Source organism: Aotus nancymaae, unplaced genomic scaffold (genome assembly GCF_030222135.1).
Source record: "Aotus nancymaae isolate 86718 unplaced genomic scaffold, 86718_ANA_hifiasm-v0.15.2.pri h1tg000011l, whole genome shotgun sequence".
Taxonomy (NCBI): domain Eukaryota; kingdom Metazoa; phylum Chordata; class Mammalia; order Primates; family Aotidae; genus Aotus; species Aotus nancymaae.
The window spans coordinates 54,335,172-54,362,628 of NW_026988422.1; the positions used below are offsets into that span (position 1 = coordinate 54,335,172).

The window sequence follows — 27,457 nt, forward strand, 5'->3', positions numbered from 1 at the left end:
TATAATTAACCAGGGATGATGGTATGCACCTATAGTAACAACTGCTCAGGAGACTAAGGTGAGAGATGAGAGGATCCCTTTAGCCCAGGAGTTTGAGGCTGAAGTGAGCAATTATCATGCCACTGCACTCCAGCCTGGGCGACAGAGAAATACCCTAACTCAAAAAAAAAAAAAAAAAAAAAAAAAAGCAGTAAACAAATTGTGTATATTGTTCCATACCACTTATGTTTGCTGAAAGAGCACTTGTACAAATATAGATGGCTAGAAAACAACTGGTAGGAATTCCATCAAAATATTAACAAAGACTACAACTGGGTGTAGATTGGGGGATTCTTTATACTTTACTGTATTTTCCAAAATCTCTAGAGCAGTGTTTCTCACACTTTAATCGGTAAACAAATCACCTGGTATGCTCGTTAAAATGCAGCTTCTGGGTCAGTAGGTGTGGGATTTCGCAGATTCTGCATTTCTGACAGATTCTCCTGTGATGCTGATGATAGTGGCCCGAGGTCTACACTTTGAGTAGCAAGGTTTTAAAGCAGTATATCTGAACCAATATACTGGTTAACTGGGACCCACCCCGAGAGTTTCTGACTTCGTAGATCTGGAGTAGGATCCTGGGATTTGCATTTCTAACTGTTTCCCAGGTGATGCTGACACTGCAGGTCTGGGAACAGCACTCTGACAACCTGTCGTCTAGAATATTTTTTCCTTAACATCATGGGGGGGGGGGCACTAAAAAAAATGTCAGGCTTCTCCATTGCCCACAAAATCAAATCCAAACTCTTCGTCCAAAAGCCTCCGTAATCCAACCCAATCATTTCCCACTACTTCTCATTAGGACATAAAATCAAACCTCTATGCCCTAAACACACCTGAGATTTCAAACATCAGGACTTCTGCTGGATTTCGTCACTCTTGCTATCCCATTTTCTTCTATTTCCTCAGGCCAAATCCTACCCAACCTTCAAGGTCCTCAAATGCTATTTCCTCCATAAAGCCTCCTGATCTACCACTACGCAAAAAGCGACCTCTCCCTCCCCTCCTCAGGGCTGCACAGGACTTTTTGTTCCTCCCCAGTGACAGGCACCATCTGTACCTGGTCCAGCGACTCCACTGGTGGGTGGCGTATCTTCGCCTGTAGACTGGGAGTTTCTTAAGGGCAGGGGAATGACTTGCCTCTTAGCCTTAGCAAATCCCCAGTAAACAGCTGACACTCAGAATTGACCGAAAGAATGAAGGAAGGAATGGGACCTCCTGAGGAAGGGCACAGAACTGTCCTGTAAATGGAAACTAGACCGGACGCACGCCAAGCCGATGACCCACAGTAACAGGTGCTCCATCTCTGATGTCTGTGATTCATTCTGCACAGCTGCGCACACACAGCGTACGCACACACAGGCTCCCAGAATACGGCGCCCCACACGCTGTACAGCACGCCTCGTTCTGGGCCCCCTGGCCGCCACACACACCGAGACACACCTCAGCGGCAACCTGGATCCACAAAAAGGAGGCCCTGCCCCCTTAAAAATATTAACATCTTACTGCGAAGAACTAGAAGCCCCGGCTTGCGCCTGCGCCCCTTGTTCCCCGCCGCACCTTTCCTTGTAGTTTTTAAGAAAGAATCTATTTCTGCACGCATTTCGTCGCCGCCGCCCCATCCACACACACACACACACACACACACACACTCTCTCTCTCTCTCTCTCTCTCTCTCTCTCTCTCTCTCTCTCTCTCTCTCTCTCTCTCTCTCTCTCACTCACTCCCCTTCCCCCTACACCTACCCCCTCCCTTTCAGACTGCGCGCCTCGGAGAGAGGGATTGAAGGGGAAAAAGCGGGGCCGTCTTTGTCATTAATCCTCCCCTCCTTCGAGCGAGCCAAGCTTCTTCCGGGTCAGCGACCATCCTCGCCACCCCACTCAGGGCCGCGGTCCCCCAGCGGCGCTAGCCCCGGGCCCACGAGCACACGCCCCGCCGCCGGCAGGTTGCGGAGGGAGGAGGGCGGGAGCGGGCGGTGCGGAGCGGGGAGGTGGGGGGAGGGGCCGGCGTCCCAGGCGGCGGCGGCGGCGGCGGCGGGAGCAGCCTCTGGCAGCAGCGGGGAGAATGGGAGTGCGGGGCGCCAGACCGCCGCGGGGTGTCACGGCCGCCACCAAGCCTGCGAGGCGCGAGGCCGGCGCCCGCGGCTTTTAAACCCGGGAAGGCGCGGCGACGGCGGCGGCGGCGGGCAGATCGCGGCGCGCACCAGGCGCCGGGGCGGCGGCCGAATGGAGAGGAAGGGTTCGGTGGCCGGGGCCAAGGGGAACCCGAGCCCGCCCGCGGCCGGAGAGGGGCAGCGGCCACCGCCGCCGCTGAGCGTCCCGGGAGGCGGCGGTGGAGCCCCGGCGCGGGGCCAGGTCGGGGCGGCGGCCGAGCCGGCCGAGCTCATCCGGCGAGCGCACGAGTTCAAAAGCCAAGGGGCGCAGTGCTACAAGGACAAGAAATTCCGTGAAGCCATCGGTAAATACCACCGGGCGTTGCTGGAGCTGAAGGGGCTGCTGCCGCCCCCCGGGGAACGGGAGCGCGACTTGCGCACGGCCTCCCCAGCCGGGGCCCCCAAGCCCGGCCGCCTCTCGGAGGAGCAGAGCAAGACGGTGGAAGCCATCGAGATCGACTGTTACAACAGCCTGGCAGGTGAGCCGCCTCGCGTCCCCTGCCCTCCGTCCCCCGCCCCTTGGTCCCCGGTCCCTCCGCGGACCACTGCGGCGCGCCCGCGGTGCAGATTCCCCTGCTGTGACTGTGCTGCTCTCGGGAGGAGAACCCGGGAGGGAGGCGCTTTGGAAAAAGTGTGACTTTCAGGATTATACCTTCCAAAGGCCATAGTCACCTCTCGTCCCTTCGCTTGCATACATCGTAAATCTCACCTAGAAATGACTGGATAGATAGAAGGGGACCCAGCTGGCCTGGAGATGGCTGCTGCTGCTACTGCTCACCAGTGGACCTGGGTCCAAAATGCAGAAGTAGCGCCCGGGGTGGGCCCCCCGCACCCACCGCTAGCCCAGCTTTTTCCTGCGGGAGGGTCCCAAGGGAGGCCACGCACCTGTCCACTCTCCTCAGGTAGCACTGGCACCAAGGACTGGCCTCGCCTTTTCCCCAACTAACCGCCTCCCTGTAGGTAAGGTCTTCCCCAAGTTTTTTGGCCCCATGAGCAAAGGGGAGTTAGACACCGTGCCTTCAGCATCTTGAGCAAAATGGATTCCAGAATGCCACTTTCTTCTCTCTGAGCTATGCTGGGGCTCCCGGTTGCCAGGTGAAGACCACAGTCTCAAACGATACCTGCTTCATGGCTGGGCTTGAACTAGGCTGCGTTCTCACTCTCCCTGCCCCTTTCTCGCTATGTGTAGCATCAGCCCCCACGCCAGCTGGCTGCTAGGGCTGAAGGAAAAGGGGGCCCTTCTCTTGGGCAAAGAAGGTGTACATTCCAGCAGTAAGGAATTCCAGTACATGCCTTATCCACGGGGAAGTACTTATTAATATAAGTAGTGGGCACTGGAGAAGGCAGCAGAGGGGAACATCTGCTATTGCTACTTCCAATTCTCTCTGGAATTTTTTGTGAAATACTCTGTACTTTTTCCCTTCCCTTTGGGGAAAAGGGCCAAAATCAGGCATTTAAAAAATTTTTAATTTAGGCGCAGGAAAATTTAAAGTCTCTAAAAAAGGAAGAGTCTGGCTCTTGCCAAGGCCTTCCTGTGAAAAGGTGGGAGAGGTTGGCAAAGGCAATTTGAAAAGCATTCTCTCCTCTTCTCTTGCCCCATTTGGTGAGATTTTGGTGTGGTCAGCCTTCTCCGATCAAATAAAGGGCAGTTCCTCCTAGTTCCTAATGTGTGAGGTTGCCGAAACTGTCTATGGACAGTTAGAGCAGGGTAGGGGTGGAAGTGTGACTGGGTGTGGCAAGGGATGGTGAATGTGTCTGAGGCCCAGGCAGTGGGGAGTGAAAATAAATACTGGCAATTCTGCTCTATTCTTAAATGCAGATCTCTCTGTTCCCTCTGAGGTTCCTAGTATTAGCCTACCTCTATCTTCCCATAATGCCATGCCCAGTTTCATCTTTGATCAGGAAAAACCCAGGTTACAGAGGCACTTTGTAAAAAGTAGTTTACAAACTTAAAGGATTAATAGAGTAGTAGTAGCAGCAGTTGGAGGAATGGTGGTGCTAATGGCAATACTAGCAGTAATAGCAGCAGATAAAATTGTTGTACAGCAAAAATGGACTCTTCAATCCATTATAAGATACAGCTTGAGTCCTTTAGTTCCCGTAAGTCTTTGGCATACTGGCTGCTGCCCCATGAATAAAGGGCAGAGCAGCCAGGAGTGGAGGAAGAGGCACTGTGGATTGCTAATGTGGTGATTTTGGAGTGGTAATGGAGTCTTATATTTAGTAAGTATTATCCATGGACTTACTAGGGCTGCCAGCCAGTGGCTAGCACTGCCTGCCCTCCACCCCAGATGTGGTTACATTTCCATGGTGAAATCAAAGATGTGTCCTTAGTCAGGGCCAGCCCAGTTAGGGTGGGGCTGAAATCTAGACAGCTCTGCCACTCCCATCCTCACCTCACACACTGGAAAACTTCAACAGTGAGAGAATTGGAAGTAGCAATAGCAGATGTTCCCCTCTGCTGCCTTCTCCAGTGCCCACTACTTATATTAATAATTAATTGTTTATGCTGTTAGGCATCCTCCATACATTGTCTCTTTAAATCTTTATAATCTATATAAAAGAAATATCAGTTTTGCAGAGAAAAAGCTCAAGGCTCTGGAGCCATTCTTCAAAGGCAATGTTCCTGTCATCATACTTTGATGCACAAAGTCAGCATCCATTGGGCCTCTGTCTCCCTTGAGCCCAGTTTCAGGTGGGCTTCAAAGCCTTTTACTTTGGAAATTCCTTTGGGAGTTCTCAGGCCTGGTAACCAGGAGAAAGAAATAGAGTAGAGTACTTTGATTGAAGGTTCTAATGGGGCTATTTGCAAATGTCAAGTTTCACACAAGAAAAAAAACAGATTACAGGCAAAGCAGTTTTGTCAAAGCTAAAATCTGTATCCTGTCTAGAAAATTCAGCTAGGAGGATGGTTCCACTTAAAAGTCACTTTGAGGAGAAGTAGAAACCTTGTGTTTGTTTCCTTCAGGACTATGTATAAAATCAGTGATGACTATTTCAGAAGTCCCAAGCTAATAGGAAAGTATCCTTTCTTGTTAGATTACAAAATAATCAATGCATATAATATGTATTTTTTGTGAAATACTGAAACATTTAAAGAAGAAAATACACAGTTACCTCTAATCCAGTTAGAAACCCATTGTGGTGTATTTCCTTCCTGTATTTTTTTCTGTGAATAAATGTAAAGAGTTTATGAAGCTGAGGTCCTCCTGTGTGTACAATTGGGTATCCTGCTTTTAATCCCATTTACTTATATCAGAAGCATTTTTACATTTCATAAAAATAGTTTCATGAAGATTATTTTAAATGGCAACAGAAAAATTTTACATGTGTATTTATAGTCCTCATTGTCTAGAAAGGAAGGAAAGATGATCACTGGTGGTGGTGTGAGAGCCAGAACAGTGCAGCATGGCCCATGAGATATCTTTTCCCCTGTGTGCCTGCTGAAAGGAAGGAGACTAGCAACTGGAGATTTATTCTGGAAGAATGGCAGCTGACCCTTCCACCAGGGCTGTAGCACCAGCTGAGTAGCCCATCAAGCTCCAGGTCTGGGGCAGTCTGAATATATTTAATCAAGGATCTGTCTGTCCTCCTTCTACACAAAGCTGTGCATAGAGAGAGAGGACTGGGGTTTAGGAGGAACTTGGACTACTAACCCAGAAGTCCAGGGAGAATTAAGCTGTGTTGCTAAGGGCATCGCTGCTCTAAACAAGAGGTGGTTATGAGGCTTCTGGAATAAATCTAGGCTCAGTGAATGCTTGTATTCCACATGGAAGCCTCCAAAAGAATAGCAAGGGGGCAGCTAGAATGTGCTAAGAGATGTCCATCTGAAAACCTATTTGGATGACTTGAAGGGCCATATGAAGGGTGTGCAGGCAATTTGCAAAGTGCTCCAGGTTGTGGTCTCTTCTGGCTGGGATTTCCTTTTGGTTGGAAGGGATCTGGCCAGTTGTACAGGGCCCCTGAATGTGATTTTTGCATATCTTATTTTCCAAGAAATTCAAAGAAAGAGGTAGGGAGCATTCTGTTTCTTCAGAATTTCCAATGATTCTGATACAATGATTAGAAAAGATACCCTGACCTTCCTGGGGGGACATAGGAATCTGATCTTTACAGAGGCTACAAAGGAAGCATGTATTGGCCTGTTGGTGGACTCTTCTTGACATTGAACAAGACACAGGACTCCCCTGGGGCCTTGGAATGTTCTGTGCTGAACCCTTTGAAGGGCAGAGACTTTTGCCCTACATCTGTTCTTGTGGGGCTGTAGGGGCCCTAGCTGAAGTGTGATCAAAGGGATACAACATACAATGACTTTGTTGGTATCTTCAAATGATGTTCGAGGCTCAAATGCCAGCAGCAGAGATGGAAATCAACAAACCATGGCATTGGACCTGAAGACTAGGAGCTTGTGCCTCTGTCCCTGAGAAACGTTGTGACCTTGGATAAACCACTGCCATTTCACTTTACCTCCATTTTCCCATCTACTTACAGCTATGTTTAGGAGATTTTTGTTTATCTTACCAAAGGGGTAGCTAATATCCACTGATCCCAGTTGAAGCCTCAGGATAGGGATGTGACAATGCCTAGAAGGAAGTCACACTGGGAAAAGGCCTGGAATGCTGCTGCTTTGAAACAAGCTTTTCGGTGCTTGTGGACGTGTCTTAAAGCCATGGGATCAGAGCCAGCCACATACTTTGCTGGGCCCAGCGCGAAATGAAATGTAGGACTCTTTGTTCAAAAAGCAGGGAGGAAGTGTCGTTAAAGATCCTAAAAGATAAAGCTTTCTTCTTTTTTTCATTCTCTCTCTCAACATGGTGTTTTGTATTTGCTATTTAATGTCATTGCAAATAAAAAAATTTTTAGATGTAGTTGTTAGCATAGATTTTACTATTCTTTTTTTTTTCTTTGAGTTGTCGTCTCACTGTCACCCAGGCTGAAGTGCAATGGCACAATCTTCGGTTCACTGCAACCTCTGATTCCCGGGTTCAAGCAATTCTCCTGCCTCAGCCTCTCGAGTAGCTGGGATTACAGGCACATGCCACCACACCCGGCTAATTTTTGTATTTTTAGTAGAGACGGAGTTTTACCATACTGGCCAGGCTGGTCTTTGGCCAGACTGGTCTCGAACTCCTGACTTCATGATCCGCCCACCTCAGCCTCCCAAAGTGCTGAGATTACAGGCGTGAGCCACCATGCCTGGCCTGATTTTACACTTCTTTATATTGTGTGATGCCAGTTTTAAATGAACTTATAAAAGCACTTTACTTATATAAGGGATTATAAAAATTATACAGTTTATACTTCTGTAGCTCATACATGCATATGTATTTATTCTTACTAGAACAGTGGAAATACTGCACCAAACAAACTGAACTATTTTTATTTCACTGTTTTATATGTGTACTTTATATGCATACTTCATATACACACTTTCTACCAGGCTTTCAGATGAGCTAGGAAAGGAAAAAGGGCTGTACGTTACCCTACCCTTTCCTTCTGTGTCATCCTTTTCAGCATAAGTGGTTGGCTAATAGGAGGAAGCAACATAGGTAGGAAAGGATATGATAGGGTTCCTAGATTATCTGTGTTTCTGAGAACGTTTTTTATTCCTACATTTGAAGCCATTTCTAATTTGAATGGAAAGCATGGCCCTTTGGGACTGTCAGCTTGTTCACTTAGTTATGGGCATAATTAAGTCTTGATGAACTCTCATGCATCATGAGCCTCCTAGAATTCTTTGCTCATTGAGCGTTTTGAATGCTATATGCAAATGGGGCAGCAAAGAGTGGTATTGTGCCCATCTCCTCTGTCCCTGCTCATGCTGTGTTGTCCCATCAGACTTTACTTACAAAACGCAAGTTTAAAGATACAGTGATTAAGAATTTCAAGAAGGCGGCTGGGCACAGTGACTCATGTCTGTAATCCCAACACTTTGGGAGACCGAGGTGGGTGGATCACTTGAGGTCAGGATTTCGAGACCAGCCTAGCCAACAGGGTGAAACCCCATCTCTACTAAAAATACAAAAAGTAGCCAGGTATGGTGGTGGCACCTGTAATCCCAGCTACTTGGGAGGCTGAGGCAGGAGAATCGCTTAAACCTGGGAGCAGAGGTTTCAGTGAGCCGAGATTGCCCCGCTATACTCCAACCTGGGTGACAGAGTAAGACTCCATCTCAAAATAAAATAAAATAAAATAAAATAAAAAATAATTTCAAGAAGGCAATAGCAGAGTATTAAATGAAATACAGGGCCCTTCTGAGTGTGGGGCTCTATGCAACAGCACAAGTTGCCTATCCTTAAAGCCAGCCCTCAATGGAACATCAGAAGATGGCTGGATGGGTACATCTGAGGTGAACAAAACTGGATACAGACTCTGAGGCAGAGTCTAAGAACAAAGGATATTCAACAGAAGTTGGTGTAAAGATGGATGAATTACAAATGCAAAAACTCAGTGGTGAAAACGAGGTCAGGGACTAGAGACAAGCAGTAACCTTGTAGTCAGAGTAGAATTACTAGGGTAAGGACTGGTCCAAGGAAGGGAAAAGAATATAGGCCTCATGCTAAGATGCTCAGCCAAGATCTTGCCGTCCAGATGGGAGAGCTTGACTGGCTAAGCTGTTGTTGACCTGAGGCTGTTCCTTAGGTAGCACCTTGACCAATAAATCTTAAGGGTCATGTAAATGGGGCTTGTAATACCTTCTTCCAAGGAAGAAAGTGAGAATTGAAACTTGCAGAATGCTTTCAAGGAAGGTACTGGGAAGAACATTCTGAATTTAGACTTTGGGCTGAGTTCCTAAAGTGGATTTGGAAGCTCTTTAGTCCACCTTCAAGGGAAATCAGTCAGGTGGCTTTTAGCCAGGAATTTTTTAGGCCATCTTGAAATCAGAGTCCCTAAAGCCAAAATACATGGAAGTGCCCCCTCCAAGGCAAGGAGACTCAGCTGCAGAGCAGACAGGAAGGCCGAGATGTGGAGCAGCCAAGAGCTGTGTTGTGGGTGACCTCCAGATTCACTATAAGGAAGTCCTCTCCTTACAGCTGTTGTCTTTCACCACCAGACTGTGCCTACTCCAAACAGCTAGGGTGATAACTGAATGTTTCCATCAACCCAACCAGAGATTTCCTAAGCCCCTTTGGGAAGGCAGATGTCCATGTCTGGAACAAAATTTTCCATTTCGCCCAGATGATTAGTGTGGCCCAGCCCCAGGCATGGAGCAGCAACTCTAAGATCTGGCTCGGACAATGATTCCAGACATAAAAAAGCCAAAGATAATACTACAGAGATTAAGGGAATTTAGCCTTCCTTGTGGCATTTATATGATCTTGGAATTATTCATTAGCACTGTAAAGCTCATTATCTTATATACACATACAATGTTATATACCCATCAAAAGTATGAAGTGGTACTAGCAAGCTCAAGATTTCTGTAAAATCAGAATTTTTATTTCGGATTTGGATATGACCCCAAATCCTACATAGGTACATGGATTCCCTTGCCAATACTACCAACTTGTCATCCCGCAGGAGCTAGGCATTTCCAATGATAGGGATATTCACCACCACCTGAAGCAAACTTTTTGACAACCACTACCACCACCAAAACAACAACTGTAATAATAATGGTATCGGTAATGACAGAAAGGATTACCATGATAAGCCCAGTACATCACAGGTGTTCCACAATTGTGTTTAAAATGAATGAAAGTGTTTGTCCTAGCATCTGTCTCATGTTAAGGATCCAATAAATTCAATCATTCCGTTAATGTTTATTGAGCACTTACTATACAACACCAGATCCCAGGCATGGGGGCTGGGTATACAGCAGTTGACATGAAGGACAAGGTCCCCGCCTTACATGAACTTACATACATATACTTTCATTTGATCTGTACAACTCTGTGAGACAGAAAACTCAACCTTGGAACAGTTATGTCACTTGCCCATGGTCACATAGTGGTATGTGGCAAACTGGGATGTCTCATCCACTGTGTCTATAATTCCAAAGCCTGCAGTCTTAGCCATTCACCCTACCACCTCCATCTTTAGGGGTTTCTTCCTTAGATACTAAAGCTTACCTCACTGAAATTTATTTTAATCCACCAATATTCTACTCTTTGAAGCAACATAGAGTATATATAATCTCTGTAGCAAGGACAAGCCTTGACATTTTTAGGGTAACTCTCTTGCCCATCTTCTAGTCTTTTCTTCTAGTGGTTAGACATTCTTTTACTGTGACTATGCCTTGTGTGATTAGGACTCCCATTCTATGGCCATCATGGATGGTTAAAGGGAAAGTGTCCTGTGTTCTGAAACCGGGTCATCATTTCCCTAGGTCCTTCCATGTCACCAGGAAGATGACTTGAATTTGTATGGACAGTGGGGAGTGAGAAGCCCCATGGGTAATAATTTTTAATGAACATAGAGACTGCAGAAGCCCCACCCATGTCTCTCCTCTTTCCTTCCTCCCTTGCTTTAGAGTGTGTGAATTCTAGTTAAGAGGTCTTGAGAAATCAAAGTAGAAATTTGAAGGCTAGTCCTGAACATTAGTAATATGTCTCTGGTGTTGAGAAAGGCATGACAGAAGGATTACCATAGGTGCTCAGCATCTAAGGTTCTTGTTAGCTCCTGAGTCTAGAAATCCCACGTGTTGGAGGCTCAGCCAGAGCAGCTGAAGCACCCAGAAGGAAGCTCACTAATTCATTGGATCTTTACTGGACGCTTGCTATGGCTCTTCACAGTCCAAATGTAAACATTTTCTGGGTTTTTTTTTAAACACGGAGTAGGGGCCAGGGTTTTAGTCCAGGCTCTGCTGCTAACTTGTTCTGTGACTTTGAGCAAGTCACATCCTGCTGAGCCTCAGTTTCCCCATCTGTAATCACTGGGGGTTAGATCAGCTTCCCAACAAGCTTTCTTTCAGAAGCATTGAATATGCAGGATTTCAAAGAGCTTCTAGCAACCCCCTCCTTGCCTTGATTTTTCTGTCACATTTGGGGAAGGAAACAAGAGACAAGCTCTCTTTTATTCCAGCTTACTGGTATGTGCTGACAAATAAGTATTAAAAGATCTCAACTGAGATTTCCAAGGCAACCCTTGCAAATCTGGGGGTAAACCAAAGGGACGTCAAAGCCTCCTTGGATGATGCAGTCAAACACTGGATTTCTGAGAGAAATATGGGTAGGAATTGAAGCCTATATAAAACATTATCTGGGCCCTGGAACTAAGTTGATGGCACCAAATAGTACTCATTGCTGCTGTATCTCCCTAGATTATCCCCAAATTCAACTAATCAAGCAGCCATTCAGCATCAGAAACCTGGCAATGCTGGCTATATTAGGCCAGGAAGTACTGGCAGCAGTGAAAATAAAACAAAACAAAAGCTCTTGATAAACAGACTGGCAAGAGTTTGAGAGAACAGTTGCTGGCTAAGTTATAGCATCTCAGAGAGCGGCCACCCATGGCTGTAGGCTGGCAAGCCCTGGGGATTCTGGACTGGATTGGAGCATCTGGGGATGTGACTCTAGGCCTGTTGCTTATGTCCAGTCAGAACTGCACTCCTTTCTCTAATGGATCTGTACCTCCAGGGTGTGGAGACCACAGGGCCATTGGAAACTTGAGTGGACTCTGATGCCTATACAGAGAGGGGTATCCCACTTGTGCCCATGAGGATGGCAAGGAAGACAGAACACAGAGGAAAAGACAGGTAGCAACCTAGTCCTCAGAAAACCTGAGGGGCAATGTGGCATAATGGAAACAGGTCTTTACTTAGTGAAATCTGCATCTGAATCCTAGCTTCCCTACTTATTCCTCCATTAACCTTGGACAGGACCCAACCACTGTGGCTTCTGTTTTCCATGACAGCATGGGAGTAATAGTAATGTACCACACAGGATTGTTATGATGATTAAATTTAATGATACTTGCACACATGCCTAGCACCGTGCCTGGTTCATAAAAGATGCTTAATAGATGTTAATTGATATTTGAATCTAACTCCTACTCTAGTATGTATGAAGACAGAGGGAAATACAGGGAAAGGGAGAGGAAAAGAATGCAGCAAAGAAGGCTATGGGGAACATGGGAAGCAAGTGAACAAAAAGGTGAGGACAAAACAGGGGTCAGGGGAAAGAGTTTCATCTCCCAAAGTGTCTGCAAGACAGGGGAGGTGAGAAGGTATAAGCCAACAGCCTTTGGTGTGGACATTTCCTACCACCATGCCTGGTGCATTCCTGGTCTGGGGAGGCTGAGTGAACAAGTAACTCATCAGTTACCTGAAAGACTGCAGAGCTCCAACCTGACCAAGAGCCCTTGGGTCAGGGGTCTGTCCCCCTTCCAGCTTCTCAGGATTTGGGTCAGTCTAAGAAACACTTAGAAACTGTGGGTTCTAGGCACACATCATCTCCAGCCTGAGATTCTCTAAGTGAATAAGGCTCAGTGAGACAGTGCCTGCTCTCTGCCACTTTTCACACTTTGCCCCAGGATTCCCCCTGACCCTGTCTTTGAAATGAAACAGCAGGGAAAGAACTTCAGGCACTCTCACAAGTCAGACCAGTTGAGAATCTGACAGCAGAAAATAAGGATTTGCCTGCCGGGAAGAGAAGATACATGCTGCGATCATTTGAGTTCCCAGGGGAGCTTAACAAGCAAGAAAGCATTCTGGTGGGAAGAGAAACAGAGGATGGCAGAGGCTCGTGGGAGAAGGAGACATCCGAGAGAGAGGCTATGGGGCTGGCAGCCTCAGGCCTGCCCCGCCCACCCTCTTGTGCATCAGGCAGATGCCAGCTTACTGAGCTTCCTTACGGGGGTAGGATGAAGAAAGTCCTTGGCTTAATTAGGCATCTTGGGAGTGAGAGCACTAGCAGGTATGACCCTTGGGTCTGCTCACAGGTTCTCCTCCACCAAAATACCCAGGGTCCCCTCATGACCCTAAGCCTCCCCAGGACAGTGCCCCATGAACAGGCAGTGCTTTCTGTCTAGGAAACCCTTCTGAATCCCTTTTCACACCTCTCCTCCCAAGTTCTTCTCCCCCTTATCCCCCTGCTCTCTCTGAAGGGATGATAATGGTCAGAGGTGACTTTTTAAAAATAGCTTCTAGCTGGGCATGGTGGCTCCCACCTGTAATCCCAGCATTTTGGGAGGCCAAGGCGGGTGGATCACTTGAGGTCAGGAGTTTGAGACCAACCTGGCCAACATGGTGAAACCCTTTCTCTACTAAAAATACAAAAATTAGCCAGGTGTGATGGTGCATGCCTGTAGTCCCAGCTACTTGGGAGGCAGAGGTTGCAGTGAGCCAAGATTGCACCACTGCATTCCAGCTTGAGTGACAGAGCAAGACTCTATCTCCAAAACAACAAACAAAAAAAAGTTTCTAATTACACAAGTAAAGCATCATAATTGCAGAAGTTATTGATATTAAAAGAAAAACCTTAGACAAATTAAATTTAACAAAGTTTAATTGAGCAAAGAATGACTCGTGAATCAGGCAGCCTCCCAAGCCCAAATAGGCTTAGAGAGACTTCAGTGCAGCTACATGGTGGAAGACGATTTACGAAACAGAAAAAGGAAAGCCACTGTACAAAAAAATGGAAGGAAGGTACAGAAACAGCTGATTGTTAACAGCTCTGCATTTGCCTTATTTGAACTCAGTTTGAACAGTTGGTTGCCTTCGATTGGCTAAAACTCAGTTGACTGGCATAAGAGTAGGTTGCAGACTGTTTACACACCCAGCTAGTTTTGAGTTCACCATGGTTCACTATGTACAAAGACATCTTTAGGCCAAACTTAGAATATGTAAGGAGGCAGCTTTAGGCTAAACTTTTTAACACTGAAAATATAAGAAATTACACAAAAGCAGCCCAGGCTAGGTGGCTCATGCCTATAATCCCAGCACTTTGGGAGGCAAAGGCAGCAGATTCCTTGAAGTTGGGTGTTTGAGAACAGCCTGGTCAACATGGTGAAACCCCATCTCTACTAAAATACAAAAATTAGCCGGGTATAGTGGCACACACCTGTAGTCCTAGCTACTCGGGAGGCTGAGGCAGGAAACTCGCCTGAACCTGGGAGGTGGAGATTGTAGTGAGCCGAGATTGCGCCACTGCACTCCAGCCGCACCTGGGCAACACAGTGAGACTCCATCTCAGAAAAAAAAAGAAAAAAAAATTACAAAGAAGAAGATAAAACTGTCATTTACCACCCCAAGATGACAACTCTTACCTGTTTTGGTTTATTTCCTTGCCATCTTTCTTCCCTGTGGGTATGTAATCATTTATATGTAAAACATCAGCCAATTTCCTTCAGGTCTACCTTTCCAGGTGTATTTAGGAAAGAAGGGGTTGTTCTCATGTGGGCTGGGGCCACTGCAGGGACCTCCTGTCTTTTCTCCCCTCCACTCCCACAGGATGCTGCTCACTGTTTGCATGACAACCAAGGGACCACTTGACTTCCTGCTGCTGCCACTTCCTTTTCACATTCCACAGCACCCCTACACCCAGATGTATGATTTCACTAGACTTTACTGAAGGTTATGGGATACAGAAGGAGTTTACATCTCAAAAATTGAATATTAGAAATTCTTCCTCCTAAAACTCATTTGGCCATCAGACTACCAGGAATTTCAAACGGACCACTCACCGTTTTTTTGGCAGGTTCCAGCTCCCTGCCATGCTGCTTGGACTCTGTCTCCCCTCCAGCTCCTCTTAGCTTCTTAGGTTTCCCACTCTCAGATTCCCTTCATTTCATATGCAAAGCAGCTTGGGCATCTTTTCATCTACCTGTGTGCCTACTACTGACCTGTAAGCCTCACCTTCCCCACCTGAAGCAGTTGATGAAGCCAGTCTCCTCCAAAAAGATAATTTCTTCCCTTAGAGAAACTCTGCTTTAGCTGTTACAAATTCTACACCCATACAGAAGGAGCAGAACTTTTAAAAGAAAAAAAAAAATCTTCACACACACACACACACACACACACACACACACACGGACATTTATTTTTCACAACATGCAGGTTAATACTGCACAAACTTTAGCAACCTTCATTTTTTTCCACCAGTGTTTTCCATTGAAAATATTTTTCAATGTCATTATTTTTCTAAAGCATAATTGTAATGGCTGTGTAATGTTCCATTGCACCAATGTCCCATTATTTATTTAACTAATCTACCGATGGATACTTAGGTTATTTCCAGCATTCTGTGATTACAACACAGTGCTGCCACAGAAGTGTTCTTTCTGCTATACACGTGCCTGTTAATTATCTGATCCCCAAATACATCTGATGGCAGGAGGGAAGGATGGTGGGAGAGGCAGTAGGAACAAGGGAGACATCGCTGGGGCAGGAGAGGGGATCGGAACGGGGAAGACATTCCTTAATGTCCAAAAAGAGAACAGGATAGAGCTTTGGCTTCTAAGATGTTCCCTTATCCTGGCTTAGAGTTTCTGCTAATCGACGTGACTTGTGTACTTGGCCAGAGCTGAGAAGAAAAAGATAATATGGGGCGATGGGTTTCTTCTGAATATTTCTGGGAATATACTCATCCTCATATTCCAAATGGCCAATCTGACCCCTCCAAAGTTCTGCTACCATCTTTTCACTACTGCCTTCTCCCTCTTTGTCTACCACACCAAAGGCAAGAGTGAGAGTAAGGGGCCATGGGTGGGATAACAGAAATGTTCTGCCGTAGCACCCAGATTGGTGCCAAAGGGCTGAGCTGACCTCAAGCTTTGGCATTACAACTCCCTTGGGCAGATTCCAATATGCCTTAAAGGACTGTCAACATAAGCTTTCAGCTTGTAGGATTTTTTATTTCATTTTATTTTATTTTTTGAAACGGAGTCTCACTCTGTCACCCAGGCTGGAGTGCAGTGGCATGATCTTGGTTCACTGCAACCTCTGCCTCCCAGGTTCAAGCAATTCTCCTGCCTCAGCCTCTTGAGTAGCTGGGACTACAGCCGCTCACCATCATGCCAGGCTAATTTTTTGTATTTTTAGTAGAGCTGGGGTTTCACCGTGTTAGCCAGGATGGTCTCTATCTCCTGACCTCATGATCTGCTGGCCTCAGCTCCCAAAGTGCTGGGATTACAGGCCTGAGCCACGATGCCTGGCCTCAGTTTATAGGATTTTATACTGGCCTTCCACCTTAGCTGTTTCATCTGCCGCTTTGACAGCTATTTTTCCCAACAGAGGGTAATTAAAAAGAATATAAACTCCTTGAAGATATATCTCTTGAATGCTTTCCATTTTCCTTGTGAAGCCCTGGGCACAGGCCATGATGAGTGAATCCTTATTGACTAAGTTTACTAAGAGTGCCTACCCGAAATTGCGTAGTGATGATGAGTGGGAAGCAGCAGCTCTGGTAGTGATCCCAAAGCTGGGGCATGTGAAGAATCAGAGGGATTCAAGGGAGCAGCTTGGTTATGGTGAAAAGGAGAGATCTTCAGACAGTGTTGCTAAAACAAAGAAAAGACACACTTGACAGTGTTTGTTTGAATCTAGTGCAAGCACATACTAGATTGGAAAAGTGGAAGGCCAGAAATTAATGTGAATGGAATCAAAGGAGATTTAGTCCCCTAGATAAAGCCAAACAGCTCCTGGTAGTGGGAGTAGCAGCAGCAGTAGTGGGAGACTCCCAGGGCAGCAGGCAGGAGAAACAGGTATTGTAGTGAACAAAGAAATGGCCACTTGTAGGAAGCTAACTCTGAGCCAGCCTCATCAGTCCTCAGACTTGAAAAAGATCTTCAGAGATCAGCTAGTCCAGGTTTCCACCGTTACCACCAGCTCTGTTCGATTGGAAATATGGGATTTGGGGTTAAGTAACACTGGCTCTTTCCCTGTAAGAGCTGAGTGGGCTCAACAAGTCACTTAACTTTCCCAAGCCTCAGCTCCTGGAAGCAGAGCTAATTATACCTATTTCCCAGAGTCTCCATGAAGGACAAATGAGTTGTAAAACACGATATATATGTTAGGTCTTGCTGCCAATTGAGCATAACCACTGTGATAGGTGCTGTGTGAGAATTTAAAGATGTTCTAGAGATGCTTGTCTGAAAGAGCAAGGGAGACACATTTCATAAATAACTGTAATGATCCTGACTTGGGAATATGCCTATGAAAAATAATTTTATTCTTTGTAAAACTAAAGGGCAGATCTGAGTTCATTAGAGAGACTCCCAAACAGGTTCTGCAAAGCATTACTGTTAGGCAAGGGTGTACTATAATTCACAAATATTTAAAAAATAATAATTTCTTCACAAGTTAGAAATAGAAATTTCCTGATCTCAGTTAAAAGCATCTACAAAAAAAAATAATAATAAAGCCAACATCATGGTTGATGACAAGAAATTGAATTATTTCTCTTATGATCCAGGAATTGCACTCTTGAGCTCTTATCTTAGAGAAATAAAAGCTATACCCGACTGTTCCTATCAATTTTATTACGCTTGATCTTAGCTAAAAGGCCGAGAAGCGATCAATTTTATTTATAATAACCAAAAACTGGAGATAGTGCAGCTATCTTTCAACAGATAAGTGGGTAAACAAACTGTAGTACATCCATACCAAGGAATACTACAGCACAATGAAAAAGGATGAACTGTTGGTGCATGCAACAACTTGGATGCATTGCAAGGGAATTATGCTGAGTGTAAAAAGCCCCTTCCAAAGGATATCATGCTATGTGATTCCATTTATATATTTCTGAAATGACACAATTTTAGAAATAGAGAACAGGATAGCAGTTGTCGGGGGTTAAAGAGGAGGTGAGACAGGAGGGAGATGAGGATAGAGGAACTTACACATGATAAAATTGTATATAACTAAACACCACACGCATACGTACTGAGTACAAGTGAAGCTAGGGAAACCTGAATAAGATCTGTAGATTGTATCAGTGTCGATATCATAGCCAATATGTTGTACTATCAACTTACAAGATGTTACCACTAAGGGAAAATGGATAAAGGGTATAGGGAGTTTCTTTGTAGTGTTTCTTACAGCTGGAGGTGAATCTATGATAATCACAATAAAAGTTTCAAGTAAAAAATAATAATCGGGGGATTAGCTTTGTAAGCACTAGCTAAGCAAAGATAGATGTTGTTTCAGGAAGAAACCAGAAACGTGTCATGTCAGCCCTATTAGGATAACAGTAGACTCTCAATGGAATTGGAGATGCTGGTGGTTTTAGAACTTAGAAAAAAAAAAAAAAAGCAGCAGCAGCAACAGGAGGGAAAACTTTGCACTTGGTTTTGTTTCCTTATTTTTTGTTTTTCTCTCTGAATGCAAAGGAACTAGTGGGAGAGAAGGTTCTGGAGGGTTATATAGGAAGTTTCCAGATGAGAAGTATTTACATATAAAGTGAGAACAGTTTGGCACAATTAGGGTCTCACACTTAACCCCCACAGGAGGCAGCACCTATGCCTCAAATATGTCTAAAGAAAGAACTGAGTTAGAATCATTATAGGCAGGTAAGCATCCTAGGAGGGCAGTGTGTGTAATGGTCAAAAGCACAGCACAATCTCAGGTGCCAGATGACCCAGGTTCAAATCCTGGCTCTGACACTTACTAGCATTGTGACCTTGGGCAAGTGATTCAACTTCCTAGGGCTTCCATTTTCCTCTCTGAAAAATGGGCAAAATACTAGAATCTACCTCATAGATTGTTGTCAAGATTAAATGAGTTAATGCTTAGAGCAGCGCCTGTCCCATTCATGCACAATAAAGATCACCTGCTCTTCCTCTTATTGCCCTTCTGGGAGGATGAATGGATACTGTCCACTGGTGCAGGGCCAGATTCTCTTGAGTTCATCATGGAGCAACTCGTTTTGCTGCTCCTTTTCCCCATCTCCTTGGCCAGGGTTCTTATTCTCCAGGAAAGTATTTCAAATCACTAAGAAAAGTATCCAAATGTCACAAGTTGACAGCATAATGGAGAACAGTTATTTGCCCACATGTGCAGATTTCCAGCTCTAGGACTTGGCCATCTGACACCTGTCTGCCCTTGTGGGTAGTCCTGGAGCTCCCCATGGCTGTCCTGGACTCTTTTCATCCAGTTTAACCAACTGGATGGTTCTTAATAAACGCATATCGGCCGGGCGCAGTAGCTCACGCCTGTAATTCCAGCACTTTGGGAGGCCAAGGCGGGCAGATCACGAGGTCAAGAGATTGAGACCATCCTGATCAACATGGTGAAATCCCGTCTCTACTAAAAATACAAAAATTAGCTGGGCATGGTGGCCCACACCTGTAGTCCTAGCTACTCAGGAGGCTGAGGCAGGAGAATCGCTTGAATCTGGGAGGCAGAGGTTGCAGTGAGCTGAGATCACGCCACTGTACTCCAGCCTGGCAACAGAGCGAGACTCCATCTCAAAAAAAAAAAAGAAAGAAAAAGAAAAGAAATACATATCTCAAATGCTAGAATGTCAGTATGCTCTCAGAAGGTGAGGAGGCTCACCTGCAGGAGCTCACTGGGGACTTACTAAAAATGTAGATTACAGGGCTCCACCCAAGCCCTTTGGAACCTGAGTTGCTGGGCTTGGAGTCTGTGAATCTCTATGTTAAATAAGTTCTATGAATAGTTTTCTTTTTTTGAGACAAAGTCTCGCTCTGTCGCCCAGGCTGGAGTACAATGGCCTAGTCTTGGCTCACTGCAACTTCTGCTTCCTGGATTCAAGTGATTCTCCTGCCTCAGCTTCTTGAGTAGCTGGGATTACAGGAGCACACCACCACACCTGGCTAATTTTTGTATTTTTAATAGTAATGGGGTTTCGCCATGTTGGCCAGGCTGGTCTCGAACTCCTGACCTCAGGTGATCCACCCGCTTCAGCCTCCCAAAGTGCTGGGATTACAGGTGTGAGCCATCACACCAAGCCTAAATAGTTTTCTAAGAAACAGTCATAGCAAGGTATATTCATTTCCTAGAGCTGCTGTAATAAATTATCACACACTGGGTGGCTTAAAATAACAGAAATTCATTGTCTTGTCATTCTTGAGGCTAGAAGTCAAAAATCAAGGTGTCGGCAGGGTTGGTTCCCTCTGAGCGCGTGAGGAAGAATCTTCCAGGCCTCTCTCCTAACTTCTGGTAGCCTCAGGCACTCGTTGGCTTTGTAGATGGCCGTCTTCCTAGATCTTATTGCATCATCTTTCCACTGTGTGTGTCTGTCTCTGTGTCCAAATTTCTCCTTTTTATAAGGACTCTAGTCATTTGGATTCAGGCCTATTCTAACAATTTCATTCTAACTTGATCGTCTCTGCAAAGACCCTATCTCCAAATAAAGTCACATTCTTAGGTACTGTGAGAGTGAGGACTGTAACATATCCTGTATAAATGGATACAGTGCAACCCAAAACAGTGAGGCAGCCTTGTAGAGTGGGTTCTTCCTTCTCACTCCTGGCCCCAGATGAATCTGGTCTTCCTTCTATTTAGCCCTTGTTTCCCTTCTGTTCAGCAGGTAAAAGCAAACGATAGTGAGTCAGCTACAAGAAGAAAACCCGTGATTGCATGAACTGTTCTTCCTTTCATAGTGGGTGGCATTTTGCCCTGCATGCACCAGGAAACACAAAAAACAAGACAGGTGCCAGAGCGTGGAGAACTTGACATGCTTCAGCCTGAGGTCTCAGTGTGGTTGCTGTGGGGAACATCACACTTGGGATTTTCCGTCTGTGTGCATGAGTATGGAAGGCGGCTCCTTGAGTAGCTGATTCTCTCATGTTTGCTCACCACAGACCCCTTTGTGGGGCTAAGAAGGCCCTCCAGTCCTTTTCATAAGATCATACCCCAACTGCCTAAGGCTGGCAGTGGAGGAGGAATCTGTACTTGGGAGGGGTAGTTGGAGATCTGCAGCTCCAATTCTTGTCCCCTAGATTTGCCTTTCTCTTGTAAGTTGCACTGGCCACCTCTGCCATCACCCTGTTTGGCTCAAGGAAGGCTGTTTCTCTTCTAGCACTTCTTCCCACGCCTTGATAGAGACTTAGTCTTAATTCTCCACAATTTGGCTGATTCCAGGCCATTGCATTTATTCAGCCTTTTCTGAAGACCCAAAGACCAGAAAGTTAATAACATTTCTTTCAAAGGAGCTTCTAGACATGGTTATCTGAGAGCCCAGGCCCTTCGCCATGCGTCTCCCACCTGCATCTCTTCTGCTGCCAAGTGACTCCTTCTTTGAATCCAAGTATATCCACAGAGCCCAGGCCAGGTTCCTTCGGCAATCAGTCCAGAACCTGCCTTCCCAACTCAATGGCCTCCTCTGCTCAGGATGACTGATGGTGGGGAAGTTTACTCCCTTCAGACCTTCAGGGAAGATCTCACCCCAGTGCCATGCCTTAGGAAGACCCACATCAGAACATAATCCAATCTCTATGCCAAAAAAAAAAAAAAAAAATCTACACAGCAGGAATGGAATTGTTGTCTTAGAAAAGCCCTCTTGATCACTGATTGTCCTCCCCAGCAGAAGATACCTGACCTTGATCAATAGGGAGAATGGAAATCCTTTTGAAGGGGAACCAGTGAAACAATTTTGTCCTTCTATTAAGTGGCAAACATTCGTATTCACAGGCTGTAGAGCTGAAGATATGGTAGAGATTATTTACTGAAATTTAGATTCCTCGTTTTACAGAGGCCCAGAAAGGGAAAGTGATTTTCATAATGTTGGCTAGTGGCAAAGACAGGACTAGAATCCAGCTCTTTTGATTTCTAGTTCAGTACTCTTTAAGATATAGATGCATGCCAAATGGCAGAGTACAGAAACTGTGACACAATAAACCTTAATTCAAACAGAGATCAGGTCACCACAACATGGAGAAACACTTCTTGACAATCAGGAAATCCAAAATGACAATAAAGATCTCCCAGATAAGGGTTCTAACTTGCAAATATGGACAGCAGAGGGAAAATACTGCAGAGATTCCCTGCTGCTGGTCACTTCCACCTCCTGGATGCCACTTAAATTGATCTGTTTCTCCTGCTTGTCTGCCCCACTCTGGTCCCCCAAGTCACCATCATTTCATCATCCAAATCCACTCTTGCCTCACAATGAAGTCCCAGATCCTCTACATGGACCAGAGGGGTCTCTGTGCCCTGGTTTCTTTCTTTTCCAGCTTCGCCCTCTTTGACCCTTCCCTCTGGCTCTCTGCTCCCACATGGCATGCATGGCTTCCCAAAGTTTCTCAAATAGGCCATTTCCCTCTTGCTGGCTCTCTTTCTCTGGGATTTGCCTAGAAAACATCTCCATTTCACCCAGATCAGTGATTCCCCAAACATGGGTAATTTTATCCCCACCCCACCACCCAGGGGATACTTGGCAATGTCCAGAGACATTTTTTCGGTTGTCACAACTGGCATATAGTGAGAAGAGGCTAGGGAAGCGGCTAAGCATCCTGAAAGACTCAAGACATCCTCGTGTCACAGAAAATCATCCAGTCCAAAATGTCGAATAGTGCTAAGGCTGAGAAAGAATCTTTAGATCCCAGCTGAAATACCACTTCTTCTGTGAAGGCTTCCCACAATCCTTTAGAGGAAGGTAAGGCCCCTCCTGCCTAGGTATGCTCCTCTTCTACCTTTGTCCTTCATAGCACTTAGCCCACATGTGAATATTTGAGATAACGTGACCTCTGCCCTCCCCGCCCGTCTGTTAGCCCTAGGAGGATGGTGTGAGGGGCTGTCTGCTCATCACCTGATCCCACTGCCCCGCCCAGTGCCCAGCAGTTAGGCATCAATTTTTGCTTGTTAGCTTTGGAACACAGCAGAAGGGAATTTCCACAGATGATCTTTCTTTCTCCCCAGGGGCTGTGTGGGTTTCTGACAGCTTCAAATGCAGGCCCATAGACACCCCAGAGGTCAAGTGCACAGTCTTAGAAGTCCGACAGAAGTGGGCTGATATCCTAATTCTACCACCTTTCAGCAGAGTGACCTTCAGCAAGTTACTTCATTTCTCTGGAACTTGGCTTCATCGTCTATAAAAGAAGCATAAAAATAGAACCCGTTTCATGGAGTTGATGGGAGGATTAAAAGATATAGTGTATGTGAAGTATTTAGCACCTCTGACACCAGAGAAGGGATTAATAACCATGAGGAGGACACACTGTGGGACGATGCCACTTATCCTGAGGTCCACTCACTGCGACCCCAGGTCCTGGCTAATGGCCACAGGGGCAGGGATGGAGCAATCAGGAAGCAGCCCATCCACCTCTTCTTAATGTCCTCAGCCTTCACGTGTGCCTGCCATCATCCCATCTTACCTATCCCATGGGCTTGTTAGATGTACCAGTAGCCACCCACCCAAAGCAAAGAGGTGCCTAAAATCACTCGTAGCCCTGGGGCCAGCCTCCAGCCTGGCTGTCACCCCTCCACCCCTGGATTCCCTTAAGAGTTCTGGCCTGGGCCAGGCATGATGGCTCACACCTGTAATCCCAGCACTTTGGGAGGCTGAGGCGGGCAGATCAGCTGAGGTCAGGAGGTTGAGACCAGCCTGACCAATATGGTGAAACCCTGTCTCTACTAAAACTACAAAAATTAGCTAGGTGTGGTGGTAAACACCTGTAGTCCCAGCTACTCAGGAGTCTGAGACAGGATAACTGCTTGAACTCAGGAGGCCGAGGTTGCAGTGAACTACCACTGCCCTCCAGCCTGGGAGATAGAGCGAAACTCCATCTCAAAAACAAAGTCCTGGCCTGGCACCCCAACTTCTTATCCAGATTCCACCTCTTGGCCCAGCATTTCTCCGGATGACAGCCCATTTCTCCATCTTCCTGGGCCCTGCCTCTGGTGTCAGCTGAGGCTCCATACCCTATAACCAGCCTAGCTCTGCCTTCCCCCAGGTCTGAACCCTGGTCCACAGCCAGGTATCCCAGTTCCCACCAGATCTGCAGGGGGAACTAGAAATATTTTCACCAAATAAGTGCCAGAAATTGATTGCTATGGTTCCTTTGACCCTTCGTGGGAGGGGGGAGGCTTTCCCATTTCCAGGCCTCTTTGCTGTCCCCACAGCCCCCCATCACCACCATTTTATGCATTCAGAAAAATTTTTAAACATTTTTAAAATAAACAAAGGTCCACTTCTTAGACTGCTGGGGTCAGCAAACAGAAGTGTCTGCTTGAAGAGGGAGGGTTAGACGGAAAGAGGGCTTCTGGGCCCGGTCAGAGAGGACATCAGGCAGGGCTTGTGGAAGCTGTGAACAGGACATCTTTTAGCTCTGGGAGCACCTGGGAGCCAAGTTGCACACATGTATGTGTCAATGAGGTTCATATTCAGGAACCTTTTTACAGAAACCCCTCTCTCTGTACCGCTCTATAAGCACCAGCACAGGCTCCAACAACATGGGGGTGAGGAAGAGGACAGAAGGGCCTAAGACCCCACCATGGAGGGAGGAGAGGGGAGGGGAGGGGGGCTTGTATCAGAAGGACCCCCTGGCGCACCAGAAGATTGTAGTCCTGGTGAACAAAAGCTGCCCGTAGGGTGGTTAGCAGCCTGTTGCTCCTGTTGACTTGGCTTTCTGCCCTGCATCCAGTGAAACCTGACAGGTCAGTTTCTAGATCTGGGCTGATTCTCTTTCACTTCCTAGTCCTCATACCGTCGACTTGAGAGTCTGTGTAGTTCTCCTCATTCTGTGAAAGAATGGAGTTTTTTGGTCCCAAATGCTCCAAGAAAAGTCTGGTCTCCTAAAAATCTCAGCAATTCTGATACCTGTGAAGTTATTTAAGAGGTCAGAAGGACTGAAGTTAGACCCCTCAAGATTGAAATCAGTGACTTGTCTCTATCCTGAGGTGTCTTCTTTCAGTGTGGGAAAAGTCTGGGCACAAAGAAGGAACAGAGCATCAGCATTCTCCCCCAGCCACCCAGCCGGGTTGTGGACAGAAGCAGTAGTTTTGCCTACTAAGTCTCTGTTTTTATTTGCTTTGAAGAAGACAGGTGCCATTTTCCTCTGTCTCTTTTTTTGTAATCCCTCCAAAGTATACAACATACTTTGCCCTTGGTCTGTGCCTACTAGATATTTGAGTGGTAAAATGGAGGCGAGGTGACTCAGCAGAGCTGGGATTAGAGTGAGGTGCCTAGGGCACGAAATTTCAGTCATTCTTCAAGGTCATTCAGTCATGCTCCAGGAATGTCGTAGCCCTAGTCCCAGCCCTGTGGCTCCCTGTGGCTCAGAGCTGGTGAGAGAAAGCTTCAAAGGGAGATGGTTTACTCAAAGATGACTGTTTGTGGGATGGGGAAGGCTCTCCACCATGGGACCTGCCTGCCATAGTTTCCTCTGGCCTGGGCACCTAAATCTCTCATGTCCTGACATGTGCCCTGTATGAGCTGGTCACTAGCCTACCAGAAAGCCCCTTCTCTCAGGAACTGCAGTGGCAAATATATATGAAAGGGAACTTGAGGGAAGTCAGAGGCAGATGTTACTGGTACTGGTTAGTTAACATTCTAAGAATGTTAACTAACATTTTTTTTCATGCTTGCTATGTGCCAAGCCCACGTTAAGTACTTTATGGCCATTATTTTATATAATCCCTCCAACAACTAGATAAAGAAGGACTTGGCCGGGCGCAGTGGCTCACGCCTGTAATCCCAGCACTTTGGGAGGCTGAGGTGGGTGGATCACGAGGTCAAGAGATCGAGACCATCCTGGTCAACATGGTGAAACCCCATCTCTACTAAAAATACAAAAAATTAGCTGGGCACGGTGGCGCCTGCCTGTAATCCCAGCTACTCAGGAGGCTGAGGCAGGAGAATTGCCTGAACCCAGGAGGCGGAGGTTGCGGTGAGCCAAGATCGCACCATTGCACTCTAGCCTGGGTAACAAGAGCGAAACTCCGTCTCAAAAAAAAAAAAAAAAAAAGAAGGACTTGGATTCTGGAGCCAGACAGCTTCAGTTTAAATCTCATCTCTGCCTCTTTCATGTTGTGTGGCCTTGAGAAATTTCTTGAGCTCTCTGGGCCTCAGCTTCCTTACCTATAAAATTGAAACAATAATAGTATCCACATCAGAGTATTCTGAGGATTATATCAGTAATACATATAAAACAATGAGACCAGCATCTGTTTAAGGTAAGCACTCAACAGATATTGGCCATGATCATGATGATGATGATGACGATGATGATGATGATGATTGCCTCTGGTAGCTTATTCCTAAGGCTGTCTGTTAGAAGCAAATTTTCGATGCCACAAAGGAAATAGCACTTGAACATAAATATTCTCAGCAAGGCAATTTTTACTTCTATAGAAGGGTGCATCTTGCAGATGGAGCAATGGCGAGAGCATACCTGAACAGGGGAGGGGAAGGAGTTCTTATCCCTGACGCAGGTTGCTCCTACTATTGGCTAAGGTTGGACTACACAGTCTAAGCTAATTCTGATTGGCTGTTTTAAAGAGAGCAGGGGTACAAGCCATATTGGTATACTGATTCTTTGAAGAGAAATTTGGAACTCACTGTATTCAACGTGCCCATAACACAGTTCCACAAACTGGGTGACTGGAGATAACAGAAATGTATGGTCTCACAGTTCCATGGGCTAGGAGTCCAAAATCAAGGTGTTAATGGGTTGTTATTCTGAGGGATATGAGGAAGAATCTGTTCCATGCCTCTCTGCGAGGTTCTGGTAGCCTCAGGCACTCCTTGGCTTGTGGATGGCTATCTCCTCCCCATGTGTTGTCACGTCATCTTTCCTCTGTATGTGTCTGTCTTTGTGTCCATAGTCCCCCTTTTTCTAAGGATACTAGTCACACTGGATTAGGCCCTACCCTAACGACCTCATGATTATGATAAGACGTGATCACCATGTAAAGACCTTGTCTCCAAATAAGGTCACATTCTTGGGTACTGGAGGTTAGGACTATAGCATATCTCTGGGTGGTGGAGGTTCGGGCATAATTCAACCCATAACACAAGGTTAAGTGACTTGCTCAAGGCATGTTAACATGGCTTGTTATTGATGAAACTGGTTGGGGAGCCTAGGATTATTAGAAGACAAATTCCATGATGTAAACCCCAGTGGATAACCCCAACCTTGCTAAACCTCTGGAGAGAAAGAACTCAAGGGAGACATGCAGAGCCGGCCGCTGTTGTGTTGATGGCATTTTCCCTCCCTTCCACCATAGCCTGCCTACTCCAGGCTGAGCTGGTAAACTATGAACGTGTCAAGGAATATTGCCTCAAAGTCCTGAAGAAGGAAGGGGAGAACTTCAAGGCCCTTTATCGGTCTGGTGTGGCCTTCTACCACCTTGGGGACTACGACAAAGCACTGTACTACCTGAAAGAAGCAAGGACCCAACAACCAACAGGTAAGGCAGAAATA

General features: G+C 46.1%; 1 protein-coding gene across 1 annotated transcript in view; it reads left to right on the forward strand.

The window, feature by feature from the left end:
* The first annotated feature begins 2,047 nt into the window (after positions 1-2,047).
* The window catches only part of TTC9 (tetratricopeptide repeat domain 9), a 32,716-nt gene continuing 7,306 nt past the window's right edge, over positions 2,048-27,457 (forward strand). Inside the window, exons 1-2 of the mRNA XM_021675046.2 lie at positions 2,048-2,670; positions 27,261-27,443. Of these exons, the coding sequence (XP_021530721.2) occupies positions 2,265-2,670; positions 27,261-27,443 (589 nt within the window). The 5' untranslated portion in view covers positions 2,048-2,264. The remainder of the gene's footprint in view (positions 2,671-27,260; positions 27,444-27,457) is intronic.